Below are 14353 nucleotides of genomic sequence, written 5' to 3' on the forward strand. Positions count from 1 at the left end.
TGATGAGAAGCCAAGGACAATGGCATGGGGTTTTGATCCTACTTCATGTTCCGGCTTGGTGGGAGCCTAGCCAGGTTGGATGTTCACCTTCCTAGACATGGATGGAGGGGGGAGGACCTTGGACTTTCCACAGGGCAGAGAACCCTGACTGCTCTTTGGACTGGAGAGGGAGGGGGAGAGGAGTGGGGGAGGGGGAGAAGGATGGGAGGAGGGGGAGGGAAATGGTAGGCTGGGAGGAGGCAGAAACTTTTTTTTCCTTTTCTCAATAAAAAAATTAAAAAATTAAAAAAAAAGGAAGTAGGGCATTAAGGCCTGGGGTGTTAGGGCCTCTAAAAGGTATCCCTCCCGGGGGGGATGGACAGACATGGTATTGCTACCCATACCTTAAACTGTGAAAACCCACAAAAAACGACAGCACCACAAGATGCACAGGGAAGACGTCTCTCTGCTGTGGGCAGGTGTGAATCAGCACATGACCATCGCAGTACCCATGGAAGAGTGTCCCCTGCTCACGAGTGGGGTGCTACAGCCTGATTGGATTCAGTCGGGGTGACTTGGAAGCCAGAGAGGCCAGACGCCACTCTGAGCAGCCTTTCATGGTGGGGGAAGAAAGAAAATAAAAAGAAAAAAAAGAGAAAGAAAAACTGAGGGACCCTGGACCCCCGGTTGAACGCACTGCACAGAGTGCGCAGTGCTAGCATGGGAAGAATTACCCCAGGTCAGTCTGGTCACAATTATAGTTAAGGGAAGCAATTCAGAGATGAATGTCAGCAAAATGCTCAATCATCTGTGGTTGGGGGCTGTCCCCCATTTCTAGGAACACCCGAAGATTGCTGGATGCTCACTGGTCAATTCCTTGTGTTCACTGAAACAGTTAAGCTGACCAGAATGGGGAAAACTCACCAACTAAAGCCAGTGGTGTGCATAGAAATCACACTGTAAAAATCATACTCAGGCATATGGAACATGTGGTTGTTGTGGAAAAAAATACCTGGTTCCAGATCCCTATCCCAGGAGAGGAGCTTGGGGCAGGAGAGCCTCCCAAATCTCATGGCACCAATGAAATGGAATAAATAAAAAAAATGCTGCAGGTTCCCAAGCAGTGGCAGTGGGCAGCGGGTCATGTGGCAAGCAGGCAGCAAACAGAAGATCCCGAGAGCAGCCAGTCCCAGGCAGGGATAACACAATTCCCCAAGGGGCTGCAGCAGGTCACAAGGAGAGACAGACAGATGGGCATGGCACAAGACCATGCCGCAGGTCTCGGAGGGTGGCTGATCCAGGGCAGGGAGCTACGCAACAGGCAAAAGACAGAGACATGGATAGGCACACCATGCAGAATGAGGTTGGCTATTTATTTAGTGGGTTATGAAAAGGAAGGAGGAGAAGGAGAAGAGCAGAGAAAGGCAAAAGGAGAGAGAGAGAGAGAGAGAGAGAGAGAGAGAGAGAGAGAGAGAGAGAAGAGAGAGGAGAGAGAGAAGGGAGAGACAGAAGCTGCCTCTTCAATAGGGAGACAGAAAAGGAAGAGACTAGGGCTGCAAGCAGGAGGCAAGATCTGCCTGCCTCAGTGGATGGGAGAGGGAGTGGGTGTGGCTTGTCTCTTAAAGGGACAGAACAGATCATTACAATCCACATGGAAAAAAAATTTAAAAAGTAGGGACTTAGCTAATATTAAACAACAATACAAAAATAATTTAAAATAAATTAAATACAAACATGTTAGAAGAAAACACATGTGTGCTTGTTTATTATATGGCAGTACTGTTCCTGGAGATGGTGACACACCAAAAAAATGGGGCTTCCCTGGAGGATGAGGGTTGCTATAAGGGTGAACCTACAGGTTTAGAGGCAGCCCCTCTTCCCTGTGTATGGCCATGTCACACACAAGTTGCCACCACTACAGAGCACTACCTCCCATGAACCCCAGGAAACCAGAAACTAATTTGTACTTATCAGATTTGTTCTTCTAGAAGAGATATATATTAATTTGTTGAATCTATACATTTCTCTTTATACATCTATTTTAAATCATATTGCATATCATAAATATATAAATTGTTGTACTGTGTTGTAACAATTGAAAGTGTTTGATTTTTCATGATGATGGCCATTCTGACTGAGCTGAGACTGAATCCCAATGCAGTTTTTATATGAATTTCCTTGATGGCTGGGGATGCTGAGCATCTTTTTACTTACTCATTGACTGTTTGCACTTCATCTTCTCTGTGAACTCTCTATTCATTTTACTTATTACTGTAGTTTTTTGACATTAGAGTATTTAGGGGTTTTAGTTCTTTATATAGCCTAGGCATTAAACTTGTCCCAGACATGTAGCTGGCAAAGATTCCCTCTTGTTCCCTCTGTTGTCTCTTTGCTAGATTATTTTCTTTGCTGAGCAGAAACCTTTCAACTTCACATGATCATTTGTCCGTTCTTGATTTTGTTTCCTGAGCTGCCTCAGTCCTTCTCAGAAAATCTTTCCCCATACCTCTATCTTGACACACCATCCCCATGATTTGTTCTGACAGAGTCGGGGTTCCAGGGCTTATATAAATAAAGGCCTTTGACAACTTTGTGTTGCTTTTTGTGCAGTGTGAGAGATGGGGATCTAGTTCTGTTCCCTTGGCACGGACACCTAGTTTTCCCGGCACTGCTGTCAAAGAGGCTTTCTTTTCTCCAATGTGTATTTTTCTCATATTTGTAATAAACATTGTCTTTCATGTATAAAATCCCCTAAGAACTGATAGACATGTACAGCAAAGTAGCAGGATGCAAAATCAATATATGAAAATCAGTACCTTTCCTATAGACTGAAAAGTAATACACTGAAAAAGAAATCAGGAAAACAGCCCCATTTATGATAATGATAATAATATGCATAGGAATCCACCAAATGGAGGGAATGGAAATCTCTACAATGAAAAGTGTAAGGCACCGAAGAAAGAAATAGAAGAAGACGCTATAAAACTGAAAGACTGCCCATGAGCATGGACTGGCAGAATTAATATTGAGAAAATGCCTATTCCATCAAATTCAATCTGTAGATTCAATGGAATTCCTATCATAATCTCAATGATATTCTTCACATAAAGAGAAAAAAACTCATATAGAAGCAAAAAAAAAAAAAAGAGCCCAGATAAGCCAGTCATCCTGAGCAAAAAGAACCATGCTGAAGAAGTAAAGAAAAAATTACACCAGACTTCAAGTTATACTACAGAGCCATAGTGACAAAAACGGCAGAGTACTAGCAAAGAAACCCATCTGTAGCTCAGCGGAATAGATGACCCAGAAACACGTCCAGACAGCTACCGCCTCCTGGATTTTGACAAGGTTTGTGTTATATATATCTAACTTTCCATATATACATGATTTCTTCTTTCTCTCGCTCTCTCTTTTTAAATCTGTAATGTCATAAATATTCAGATTCAACGAGCAGTATCAAGTCTACTAAGAGAAAGAATGAGCCCTGAGATTGAGGTTAGGCAGGCCTGAACTCCAGGCGTTACAGGCACTCAGAATTTCTCTAAACTGCCATGCTTGCATCTGTGAAAACACGTGACTATTCCCTGCAATAACATATAGGCATTCCCACAGAAGTCTAAATGGATCATAAAATCTAAGAAGACTAAGGTGCTCTATGCTGTGTGCATCAAAAAAAAAAAAAAAAAAAAAAAGGTACAATCATGCCAGGTGGGGTTTCATGATTTCACACTCAACAACCACCTTGTGATGAAGTGAATTTGGGTCTCCCAGGACAAAGCATGAGAATTGTTTTAACTTCCCACATTATTGTAACGACCTGGAGGGTCAGATGCCATGGTATTTGGCATCCTGTTGGTCAATGTGCCGCATGACCTAACGTTTATTTTTTTGTTTTGCTTTCTTTTTTTTGACTCAGGTGTCACTATGCAGCCTAGAGAAGCATTGAATTCGCTGTCTTCCTGCCTCTCTCCAGAGGACTGGAAGTGAAGTTAGGCTCCGCCACAGCTCCTTCCATGCTCTTATTCCAAATTGCACTCCTCAGTTCTTGATTTGTTTCTCAGATATTGAGGAGGAAGCCTGGATTGCAGGCTTTGTGCCCTCCCCTCCACATCCCTCCATCCTCCGCCCTCCCTCCCACCCCCGCAGAAGAAAAGCCCATTGACCAAATTCTTTACATTTTCTGACACATTGGTAGAGTTCCAGAAACTTCCACTCGGCCGCTACAAAATAAATACTTGGGTAGAAAATGTAAACCCCAGTGCTCCAGAGGAGGAATGTTGTGGGACTCATCCCCTTAGAAGCTGTCTTCCTGATAGGGTTTTTTGACAGTAATGAGAGGCTCTGAGCCCACCCCTCTGGTCCCCATTTCTTTGCTTAGAACTGCTTTTGGTTCCTGGCGTACATTTTAAGCCACCCTTGTTAAACTTTTAAGGATACTAATTGAATCTTTCCAAACATGATTTTTCTTAATATCTGTGATAGGGTTCTGGGTAATGAGTGGCGACACTGTCCAAACCACAGAGGCAGCAAGCAGCGCTGTTGTGAGGGTTCCTCTGGCCCGTCTCTGCCCAGACAATCAGCCCACCATCAGTGCCTCTGTTCGGGCCCACTGCATGCTCTGTGCGCTCACACTCGAAGAGAAGCCACCCCTAAGAAAGCAGGTGGTTTGTCTGAGGCCACAAGAACTGGGGCTACCAAATGGTAACCCTGTACTCGGAACCCCAAAGCCGCATGGGCATTCTCCCACACCGAGATCCCATGAGGCCAGCTCAAGGAGTCTTCTGGAGCTATGAGTCACACCTGGAGCCTTCCCTGCACCTCAGTGAGTGCCTCCACTCCCGCAGCCCCTGCTGAGCCTTGGCTAACTCCTGGAGAAGGCGCATACCAGATCCATCTCAGGGTGCCAGGACTTCAGCTCAGAATATCCTTCAAACGTCTCCCATTGATCATTGGCAGCCTTAAAAAAGCACGGGCAGGAAGCTATTCCCGGAGGCCTAATTGCTCTATGTGACACTTTACAAGGGATAGCTTATGGCTTTCCCTCCCAAGCCCTTTGCTCTGTGCCCAGATCCAGAATAAACGCCTTCTAGCCTGTATGCTGAATCCAGGGAGGGCGGGCTAGGCTGCAGGAAGAACTGCGAGACTCCTCTCCCGGGCAAGGCCGCTGTGCGCTGTGTACATCTTGCCAAGTTCTTTCTCCTTTGGTTTGAAAACCCTTGTGTATTCCAAAAGAAATGCAACCCATGTGTTTCTGATTCATTTATACTTAAATCATTAAAATGTTGTTTTGTGAGAGTTATTTGATGTCTAAAGAGCCTGACAGTCTGCTTAATGGGAAATTTACAGACTTTTCTTTTTATCTGGCCTGAGACAGGCAGCACTTCTCTCAGACGATGCCTGAGTCCAGACCCCCTCTCACCCCCCCCCATCTTGCACCTGCATTACCAACCACAGCCCTGTAACCACCATGCCAAGCACACAAGAGCTAAAAATAGAGAAACTGGAGAGAAAACGGGCAAGAATTAATTACAAGGAATGTCATCGTCATTGCTCCCCAAATATGTCCAAGGAGTGCTATCTAGGGGGGCGGGAAATGTGAGTTTGTCACCTTGGATGGCTGAAGGGCACCTGCCGCAATCACAATCTCACTTGTCCCTCACTGCAGCTTCCTTTTAGCAAACAAGGAGACAGGATCGGAAATGGTGTCATGCCTCAAGTGCTCAGCCAGGGTGGACGGGAAAGAGATCACAGCTAAGTTCTGGACTGGTGTCTAACGCGCTTTTCAAATGACTCAAAATTGAGCATCTTTGCTCGTGGGTGTGTGCATTACACAAATGCCCCATGCCTTAGGATATAGCACAGAGAGCCAGGGTCATAGAACGTGTCAGAGATGGAATTCATCCTCCCTTTCGAGCTATGTGACCAACTTCTCCGGGCAGCGCCTTCATTGGAAAGTGGACTCGCTGAACATAGCGGACAATGAGGACTACTGAGAACTCAAGAACAATGGCAATGGGTTTTTGATCCTACTGCACGTACTGGCTTTGTGGGAGCCTAGACAGTTTGGATGCTCACCTTACTAGACCTGGATGGAGGTGGGTGGTCCTTGGACTTCCCACAGGGCAGGGAAACCTGATTGCTCTTTGGGCTGAAGAGGGAGGGGGAATAGATAGGGGGAGGGGGAGGGAAAAGGGAGGCGGTGGCGGGGAAGAGACAGAAATCTTTAATAAATAAATTAATTAATTAAAATAAAAGAAAGTGGAGACAATGACCTGACTTGAAGGGATGTGTGTGAAACTCGATTAGCACAGTGCCTGTTCTGAGTAACAGCTGGCTTGCAGAGACAGTGTCCTCAGGAGTGATAATGGGTATCTGAGGTCATGGCCAGCTGTATAACCTTGGCAAGTCATCACTCCTTCACCTGTAAAGACAGAGACCCTCAGAATCTCGTGGACGTAATCTGGCTAACGTTAGTGCCCAGCACAGGGAGTCCCACTTTGACACTCTCTTCAGCGTTGGCTGACACTTTTGTAGAGGGGATTATTGTTGTGGAGGGGGCTATGTCACACAGAGAAGGTCAGAGTACAGAGGTCACACTGTGGTAGGAGTTATAGTTTGGGGGCTAACTGTAGAGAGGCTTCCATGCGGAGAGAGTCCCCATTTGGTGCTGGCTGTCTTGATGTAGAGGGCTAGCTCTTACTACTTGGCTTGGCGTGGGCCTCTATACTGTTTCTCCACAGACCTAGGACACTAACTTCTCACAGACACAGGTCTTTCTAGATCCACAGGTCACCTGGTTCTCTGTCTATGCTGAAGCCCTTTCCCAGATGGGTAGGTTTGACCTCTACAGGCTTTCAGTTAAACCCTGTCACAAAGTCAAGTGGGGAAGAGAAAGGAGCCAGCAGCGGAAACTGGTGCTCCCTCAGTCTGGGCCAAGTGCTCAGTTCTGAGGAAAACCTGCAGATGTCCACAAACAGTCCGAGAATTGGGATCTGCATTATTTTTAATTTTTTTATAATCTCCTAGAACTGCCTTTTGAGTTGGCTGTTTCTGTTTAATTGTTCTTTTGCTGGGGTCCTGAAATAGAACTATTATAGCCAACAGCAAGGGAGGCTAAAAAGAAATTAACCTCTCTCTCTCTCTCTCTCTCTCTCTCTCTCTCTCTCTCTCTCTCTCTCTCTCTCTCTCTCTCACACTACACTCACATACTCACACACCACACACACACTCACACCTCTCTCTCTCTCTCTCTCACACACACACACACATACACACACACACACACACACACACACACACACACACACACACCTCTGACTCTCTCAGACGGTTTTTTTTTTTCTCCTCCAGGGCTGCAGTCCCTCCCAAGGAGGGGACTGGCCAGCAGATCTCCCAAGGAAACAGTTCTGTCAGGTCCCTCTGCATGTGCAGAAGCTCAGTCAGAGAGAGGAGAGAGGGAAAGCCAGAGGGAGAGGGGGAGAGGGGATCTGTTGCAGGCAGGGGAAGGCGTGACCTGAATGGAGAATGCCAGCCAATTCCAGAGACACACAGGGACCTCAGAACAAAGATAAGGCATCGCTAACACCACACCGGGGACTGGGACCGGCTCACAGACAAGTCCAGCAGACAGGACCAAGGCCAGGAGCACACAAGACAGGAAAATGAGGTGAGTGAAGTGCCCTCTCCAAGACCAAGTGTAGAGCAGCCCTCTGGGTCTGACCTTGTCTCTAGGCAGACTCACCTGCTTGCCCTCTGGCTGGTAGGGGATGGGGGATTCTCACCAATCCTCAGGGCCCCCGCAAAGAGCGCCCTGTCTCTGGGGCACCTTCCCAGAGACTCCCAGAGTCTTGCAACTTGAAACCAGATAGTTTGTACAAAGCCCGTTCGCGGTGCGGCGCGGCTGAGGCTCAGATTTCTCCCTCTGCCAGCACAGGGTGCTGCCTACTGGCCAATGTGATCCTCCTCCTCCTCCTCTTGTCCACAAGGCTGATTCTTCATTTTCCTACTCAGCATAGAGCAATGCTTTCTTTCTCGCAACACTTTAAGAGTTAGATAATGTGTTTGTGTGTTTTTTCTTCTAAACAGAAAAGAAACCAGTTCCCCCACAGCTAGGCTGGGGGGTTTCTTGAGCCTTCAGAAGTTTGCCAGTTAAACCTCAATTTAGAAAACTAAAAACCTGTCCCCATTTTACAGTTCCCTATAAATTCTTCATTTCTCACTGAAATCAGGGGCAGCTGGTGACATGAATCAGGCTAGGAAATGCACCAAATGGCTCTTAAAGAGACACCACGGTTTTTCAAAGGAGCGTTTGGAATTCGGAAACCTACCACTTTAAATTCTAACAGGATTGAAGCTCTTCAACCTTTCTTGTTTCTGGTGTTGCTTGAGGCTCCTCACCAGGCATTTCTTATGAGCTTTCCCAGAGTCTGAAACCCCAACTATCGTAATTATTTTTTTAATCACTTGTAAGTGTCAAAGCTGCTAGGAAAGATCTAGAGGGAGCGAGAAAAAGCGCTCGGTAGGTGGTTAAGTCTCCGCGTGCCTATTTCTCCATTCACTTTCCCTTTTAATTGGCAGTTTCTGTGTTTCTCTTCTTTGCTCACCTAGCACCTTTACTGAGTCCAGGGCCAATGAGGGGTCTCAGTCTCTGTGACTTTGAATTCCATGTACTATGGCTCACAGGAAGAGAAATCTCTGAAAGTTCGTTTTATCGACCTGATCTTTGTAAAGTCATTTTTTAACCTGCCAGAAATTTTCATTTTCCTTTCTTCTAAAACAAAGGCTTTTCTCCCTTTGTATTTGGGATGATAATCTACTTTACCTGTATCTCAGCCATTTCAAAGCACGCCCTTGCCTATGCTTACCCTGGATTTAGAACAACTCTCTCACTCATTTCCCACCCAGACTTGACTGGGCAGGCTCGCCATTGCTTCCTGGGTCCTAATCTCCACCCCCACCCCCACCCCCACCCCCAGACATGGCCCCTCTTCCTTTGTTAGCATCTGTGGCTGTATCTCTCACCATCTCTGGAATGGCTGCTTATTTAAATGTCCACTTCCCCTTCCAAGAGATGCGATCAATATCTTCATCTTTGTGGACTGTCTGCACGGTCATGTGACCAGCACCTAACAGAATGCCCCTTTCCCAGTAGAAATCCAACAAATGTGCTTGAGTTGAATTCAATTACTGAATATCAAAAAGACGTGCCAGGGAGCCATTCTTCTGGCTCTCTCTGCGGGGTCGGGACTCACCAGCATATGACTCTTCAGAGTTTGCTGGGAACTTTCACGGGCATTGTCTCATCCTGGCTTCAGATTTTGTGTGACTTAAGGATTAATGGATACACGAGATAAAAACAGTTAAGCATCTTGCCCAGAGCTACACTGATGATCTTGAAAAAGGCCCAGACTCATTCTTGTGTCTTTGGGCATTTTCCTCCCCTATCCCACCAGGCACTCAGTCCCAGCTGCAGATTACAGTGGTCTATGTTACTTAAGGAATGCCAGTCCCCAGGCAATAGGACAGAATTCCAAGCATAGGGTGGCGGTGGGGGAGGGTTCAAACATTAGTAATTTTTTTTTAATTTCCACATAAAGCTATGGGTTTTTAAAATTATTTTTCACAGGATTAATTGCTTTGGCCAGATGCCTGGGCATGATACGGGCATGGGTCCCAACTTCTCCTGTGAGCTTTTGTTATTCTTTTCTGCTGTCGAAGTTAATTCGCCATATGGTATTTGGCACGATGTGCCATCTCTTAGGGTATACTTTTCATCGTCTGTCAAGTGAGGGTGTTGGGTAAGGGAGCCGTGTTGTCTCTCCCAACCCCGGATCTTAAAAATGGAGTGTTGGTGGTGCGTACACTGAACAGGGGAGTGAATGGAGACGCTCAGACGTGCCATTCTTCTCGCCATCTGACGCACGCAACTTCCTTATCCAGCCCCGATAGCCCGCTCTCCCCACAGAGACGAGTACACCCCAGCTCTCTGTATCACTTTTTGACATTTCAAGCAAATGCAGCTCAACTTTTTGATCAACTGGAGGATAGATAACAGGTGTCCAGGGATTGTACAGCCGGTGCCTGGTGCCTACGAAGCCAAAACACAAGTGTAACAAGAAACGAGAGCTGCCACGCACTCCTTTGACTCACAGCCCCTAAGGCAAGCAAACAAGCAAGCATATGCTTCAGCCTCTTCCATGAATGGAGACAGCGGCTTCATGTGTGTCAGTCTGACATGTCCTTGGTGCACACTCACCACACAGCCCTGGGGCCTGGGCTGAGGCTTCCATCAACAGCCAGCCTAAGAAGAACTGGCCAGAGGAAGCTTTCTCCTCTGTGTGTTGGGGGAGGGAGGGCAGGGGGAAGATGTGGATAAAAGCAACCTTTCAGCCTTGTGTAATCCAGTTGTCACTATTGCAGGAAAGTCAGGGCTGGGAGCCAAAGCTTCCACTGTCAGGAAGTGGCATGATAGACCATCAGAGCAAGCCTTTACCTAGGGCTTGATATTAAAGCTTATCCCAGTGCTCGGGAGCAGAGCAGCCCTGTGGGAAATCATCATTATTTTCATGTATGAGACGAAGAACTAGATGGAAAACTCTAGTTCGGGGACCTTAGTTCCCTGAAGTGAGCGGGAGAAGTAAGGTCAGGGCCTGGAGTTGAAGCTGCTCTTCCATGCCAGGCACATCTGAACCTGCACTCTCAGCTCTGGTGACGGTGACTAAAGTCCTGGACACTAACCTGTGATTCCAGACCTGGGGAGGCAAAGATGAGAAGATCCCTGAATCTCATTGGCTAGCCAGCCTAACCTAATCAGCTAGTCCCAAGTGAGAGATGCTGTCTCCAAAATCAAGGCTGATGGCTCCTGACGAATAGGAGGTTTATCTCTGGTCTCCACACTCATGCACACATATATGCACATATGTGCACATGCGTGCGCGCTCACACACACATATGTATGTGCGTATGCATGTGCTCGCGCAGACAACAATATCAGAAGTGAGCACAGGAATCTCTTAGGAGCGTAGCTAAGGAGTCACGCTTGCAATGTTTGAGTTCAAGGTCCTTGGGTCTTGCTGGGAAAGCTCTACTCTGTGACCTGACCATTAGGACTATGACCAGCCTTAGTTACCCCGCTTCGGTATTGCGTCATGCATGTTTGATATCGTGTTGTCCATGCCCCTTTCACGGCTCTCTCAGCAGCCCATTACTTTCATTTCTCCAGGAAGGAATTAGAAACTTTCGATTCCCACAGAACCAAGTCCCCAAGACTTACTTTGTTCATTCTATCTTTATCAGGATTTTTTTAATAGGTTGACTGGTATGTACTAAACAATCTCTTTGAGAATAGTAAATGTGTTCAGTGTCTGTAGATTCCTCTACTGAGTTTGGGTTTTATCGCAATATTAGCTATCATTACTTGTATTTTTAAAACTACATAATTTGTGGCATCTAAGTGAGGTACAATTGAAGAAGCGATACCAATTATCATTTAATTATAGTAGTTATGTTCCCAAGAGTAGGCGAACATGGGCCAGGGTCCCAAATGTGCTACTTTACAGAAAACTTCAGTATGCATACCAGATTTGCAAAAGACCAAAGCTAAAACCATCTTAGAAATTACCTAGTTACTTTCTCCAAATGTCCTGCAGACCTGGTAAGCAAGACCCCCAAGGAGAAAAGCAGTATGAGCAGTTGTTTAGCTCGGGGGACCTGCAATCACTGATGTAAGCCAAACTCATTCATGTCTTTCAGGTTGCTCCTTCTCTACCATGGACTGTGCCTTGCCATGTTGGAGGTTTCAGCGCACACCGTGGAGCTAAACGAAATGTTTGGTCAGATCCAGTCCCCTGGCTATCCAGATTCCTATCCAAGTGACTCCGAAGTGACTTGGAATATTACTGTCCCCGAGGGGTTCCGGATCAAGCTTTACTTTATGCACTTCAACTTGGAATCCTCCTATCTTTGTGAATATGACTACGTGAAGGTAGGACCACAGTGTTCTCTAACTGGGCATAGACCAGGTACCGCTCTTACCTTAGCGGGGATGCATCGAGTGATGTTGAAATAAGAGCGGCGGGGCTGCGTCCCCAACTCCCCGGCCGCTTGGCTAGCTCATGCCCGAAATAACAACACACAAACTGTATTCATTTAAGAACTGCTTGGCCCATGAACTCTAGCTTCTTATTGGCTAGCTCTTACATATTGTTTTAACCCATTTCTAATAATGTGTGTAAGCACCCCAAGGTGCGCTTACAGGGAAGATTCTAGCCTAAGTCCATCGTGGGTTGGAGCTGCCTGGGAGAGCTGAGCATGGTGTCTCTGCTCCAGAGAGAGCAGCTGTGGGGTCTCTCTGTGAGCAGAGCAGAGTCTGACCTCACTTCCTCTTCCACCCAGAATTCTATTCTGTTTACTCCTCCCATCTATGTTCTAAGCTATGAGGCCAAGCAGTTGGTTTATTATAATTAACCAATGACCTTCCTCTATCAGAGTGAGGGACACACAAGGAGACAGTGCCATGAAAGACATGATGGGAGTGGTATGCCAAGTTCAAGCCTATGAAAGGTGACGGTATAATTTGGCTTTTTGGCTAGATACACTTTTCTCCCTCCTCTAGTCTCAATGTATCCAGTAGCTTCTGCTCCAACATACCAATAAAGGGTATAGATCCGAGAACAAGCAGTAATCACAGAGAATCCTAATTATGTCTGACACTGAGGTATCAGCTAGCCTGCCAAATTCCTTAAATAATGACCGGATGTTTAGGACCATAGGCTGTGCAACAGTCAAAAGGTAAAACGCAAAGTCTGGATGGAAGGTTAATGTGGGATTCTGAGGGCCTTGAATACCATGTCAAAAAGTTTATATTTTTATCAGCCAAGAGTATGGCCAGGAAGGGAAGGGACTTTTATTGGCAAATATTAAAATGTTTAATATTAAAATATTAAAAATGTAGAGAGAGCATGTGAGCACCACAATTTACAGACAACATTCTCTGGAATTGCCATGTGTGGGACGTTCTGGTTTCAAAGCGGGGCTAAACTCGGTGGGCACGCATGCCTACAACTCCAGGATGTAGGGTTAGAAATAGGGCAATGGTGAGTTAGCCTTGGAACAAACTCAGGTTGTGTCTTCAAAAAACAAGACAAAACAAATTTTAATAATAATAACATGGACCTGGAAAGGTTCAACACGTTCTAAGAGATCAAATTCACTCAGGTTGTACCTACTTCAAAAGTTCAGAAAACTAAAAAGCAACTTTTTCTTTTTAATGTGTTTATTTATCTATTTTTATGTATCTGAGTATTTTGCCCGCATGTATGTAAGTGCACTACATGAATGCAGTACCCACGGAGCCCCAAAGAGAGCATTGGCCTCTCTAGAACTGGGCTTACAGGTGGTCAGGAAGCACTGTGGGGGGTGCTAGTCCCAGAGCTTCTGGAAGAGCAGCCCATGCTCTTCGCCACAATGAAGCAGCTACTAACTTCTCTCTGGCTGTCTGGAAAAAGGTTCCCCCCAAAGCTCTTGAACCAGCTTTCTCTACTTAATCACGAGTCTACTTTTATTTTCCCTTCCCACAGCAACACTTAACCTTGTACTAACCAGAATGATCGACGGCATAGTAGTGAATTTACCAGGACCCCTTTTTTTTCCCATGAAATGTTTTATCTTTTATTTAAAATATTATTAGTAAATAATCATGAAGGTCTATTCCAACAGGAGCAGTTCTTTGCTCATATTTCTTTTATTTATTTAAATTTTATCCATTTTCCATAACCAGGTTAAATTTTTTCTCTTGAGGGTTTTGATTTTATTTTTTAATTTATTTATTTCTTTATTAATTAATTAAAGATTTCTGTCTCTTCCCCGCCACCGCCTCCCCTTTCCCTCCCCCTCCCCCAGTCAAGTCCCCCACCCTCGTCAGCCCAAAGAGCAATCAGGGTTCCCTGCCCTGTGGGAAGTCCAAGGACCACCCACCTCCATCCAGGTCTAGTAAGGTGAGCATCCAAACTGCCTAGGCTCCCACAAAACCAATAGGTGCAGTAGGATCAAAAACCCATTGCCATTGTTCTTGGGGTCTCAATAGTCCTCATTGTCCGCTATGTTCAGCGAGACCGGTTTTAACCCAGGCTTTTTCAGACCCAGGCCAGTTGGCCTTGGTGAGTTCCCGATAGAACATCCCCATTGTCTCAGGGTGTGGGTGCACCCCTCGCGGTCCTGAGTTCCTTGCTCGTGCTCTCTCTCCTTCTGCTCCTGATTTGGACCTTGAGATTTCAGTCCGGTGCTCCAATGTACCAGGACCCTTTATACTGATCATCTCATTCAAATTTCATTAAAGTTGTGTGGGACATGAATGCCTATCCTATTTCACAGCAAA

General features: G+C 46.0%; 2 protein-coding genes and 1 long non-coding RNA gene across 7 annotated transcripts in view; 2 read left to right on the forward strand and 1 right to left on the reverse strand.

Annotated features, from left to right (window-relative positions):
* The window catches only part of LOC126512290 (uncharacterized), a 60584-nt gene extending 52680 nt beyond the window's left edge, over nucleotides 1-7904 (reverse strand). The window contains exon 1 of the long non-coding RNA XR_007594989.1: nucleotides 7721-7904. This is a non-coding gene — a long non-coding RNA (uncharacterized lncRNA). The remainder of the gene's footprint in view (nucleotides 1-7720) is intronic.
* Rfc4 (replication factor C subunit 4) overlaps nucleotides 1-14353 on the forward strand; it is a 751101-nt gene that overhangs the window by 297362 nt on the left and 439386 nt on the right. The gene's annotated exons all lie outside the window — the stretch shown is intronic.
* The window catches only part of Masp1 (MBL associated serine protease 1), a 69872-nt gene continuing 62857 nt past the window's right edge, over nucleotides 7339-14353 (forward strand). The window contains exons 1-2 of one of the 5 annotated variants that reach the window (XM_050159960.1): nucleotides 7339-7645; nucleotides 11731-11962. In XM_050159960.1, coding sequence (XP_050015917.1) covers nucleotides 7641-7645; nucleotides 11731-11962 — 237 coding nt within the window. In that variant the 5' untranslated portion in view covers nucleotides 7339-7640. Of the gene's footprint in view, nucleotides 7646-11719; nucleotides 11963-14353 lie in introns of those variants that run through there. The other 4 variants (XM_050159963.1, XM_050159962.1, XM_050159964.1 and 1 more) reach the window with 4 other exon arrangements.

The sequence above is a fragment of the Alexandromys fortis genome, unplaced genomic scaffold (genome assembly GCF_014885135.2).
Source record: "Alexandromys fortis isolate MF-2015 unplaced genomic scaffold, M_Fortis_MF-2015_v1.1 scaffold_100_3062768_6864082, whole genome shotgun sequence".
Taxonomy (NCBI): Eukaryota; Metazoa; Chordata; class Mammalia; order Rodentia; family Cricetidae; genus Alexandromys; species Alexandromys fortis.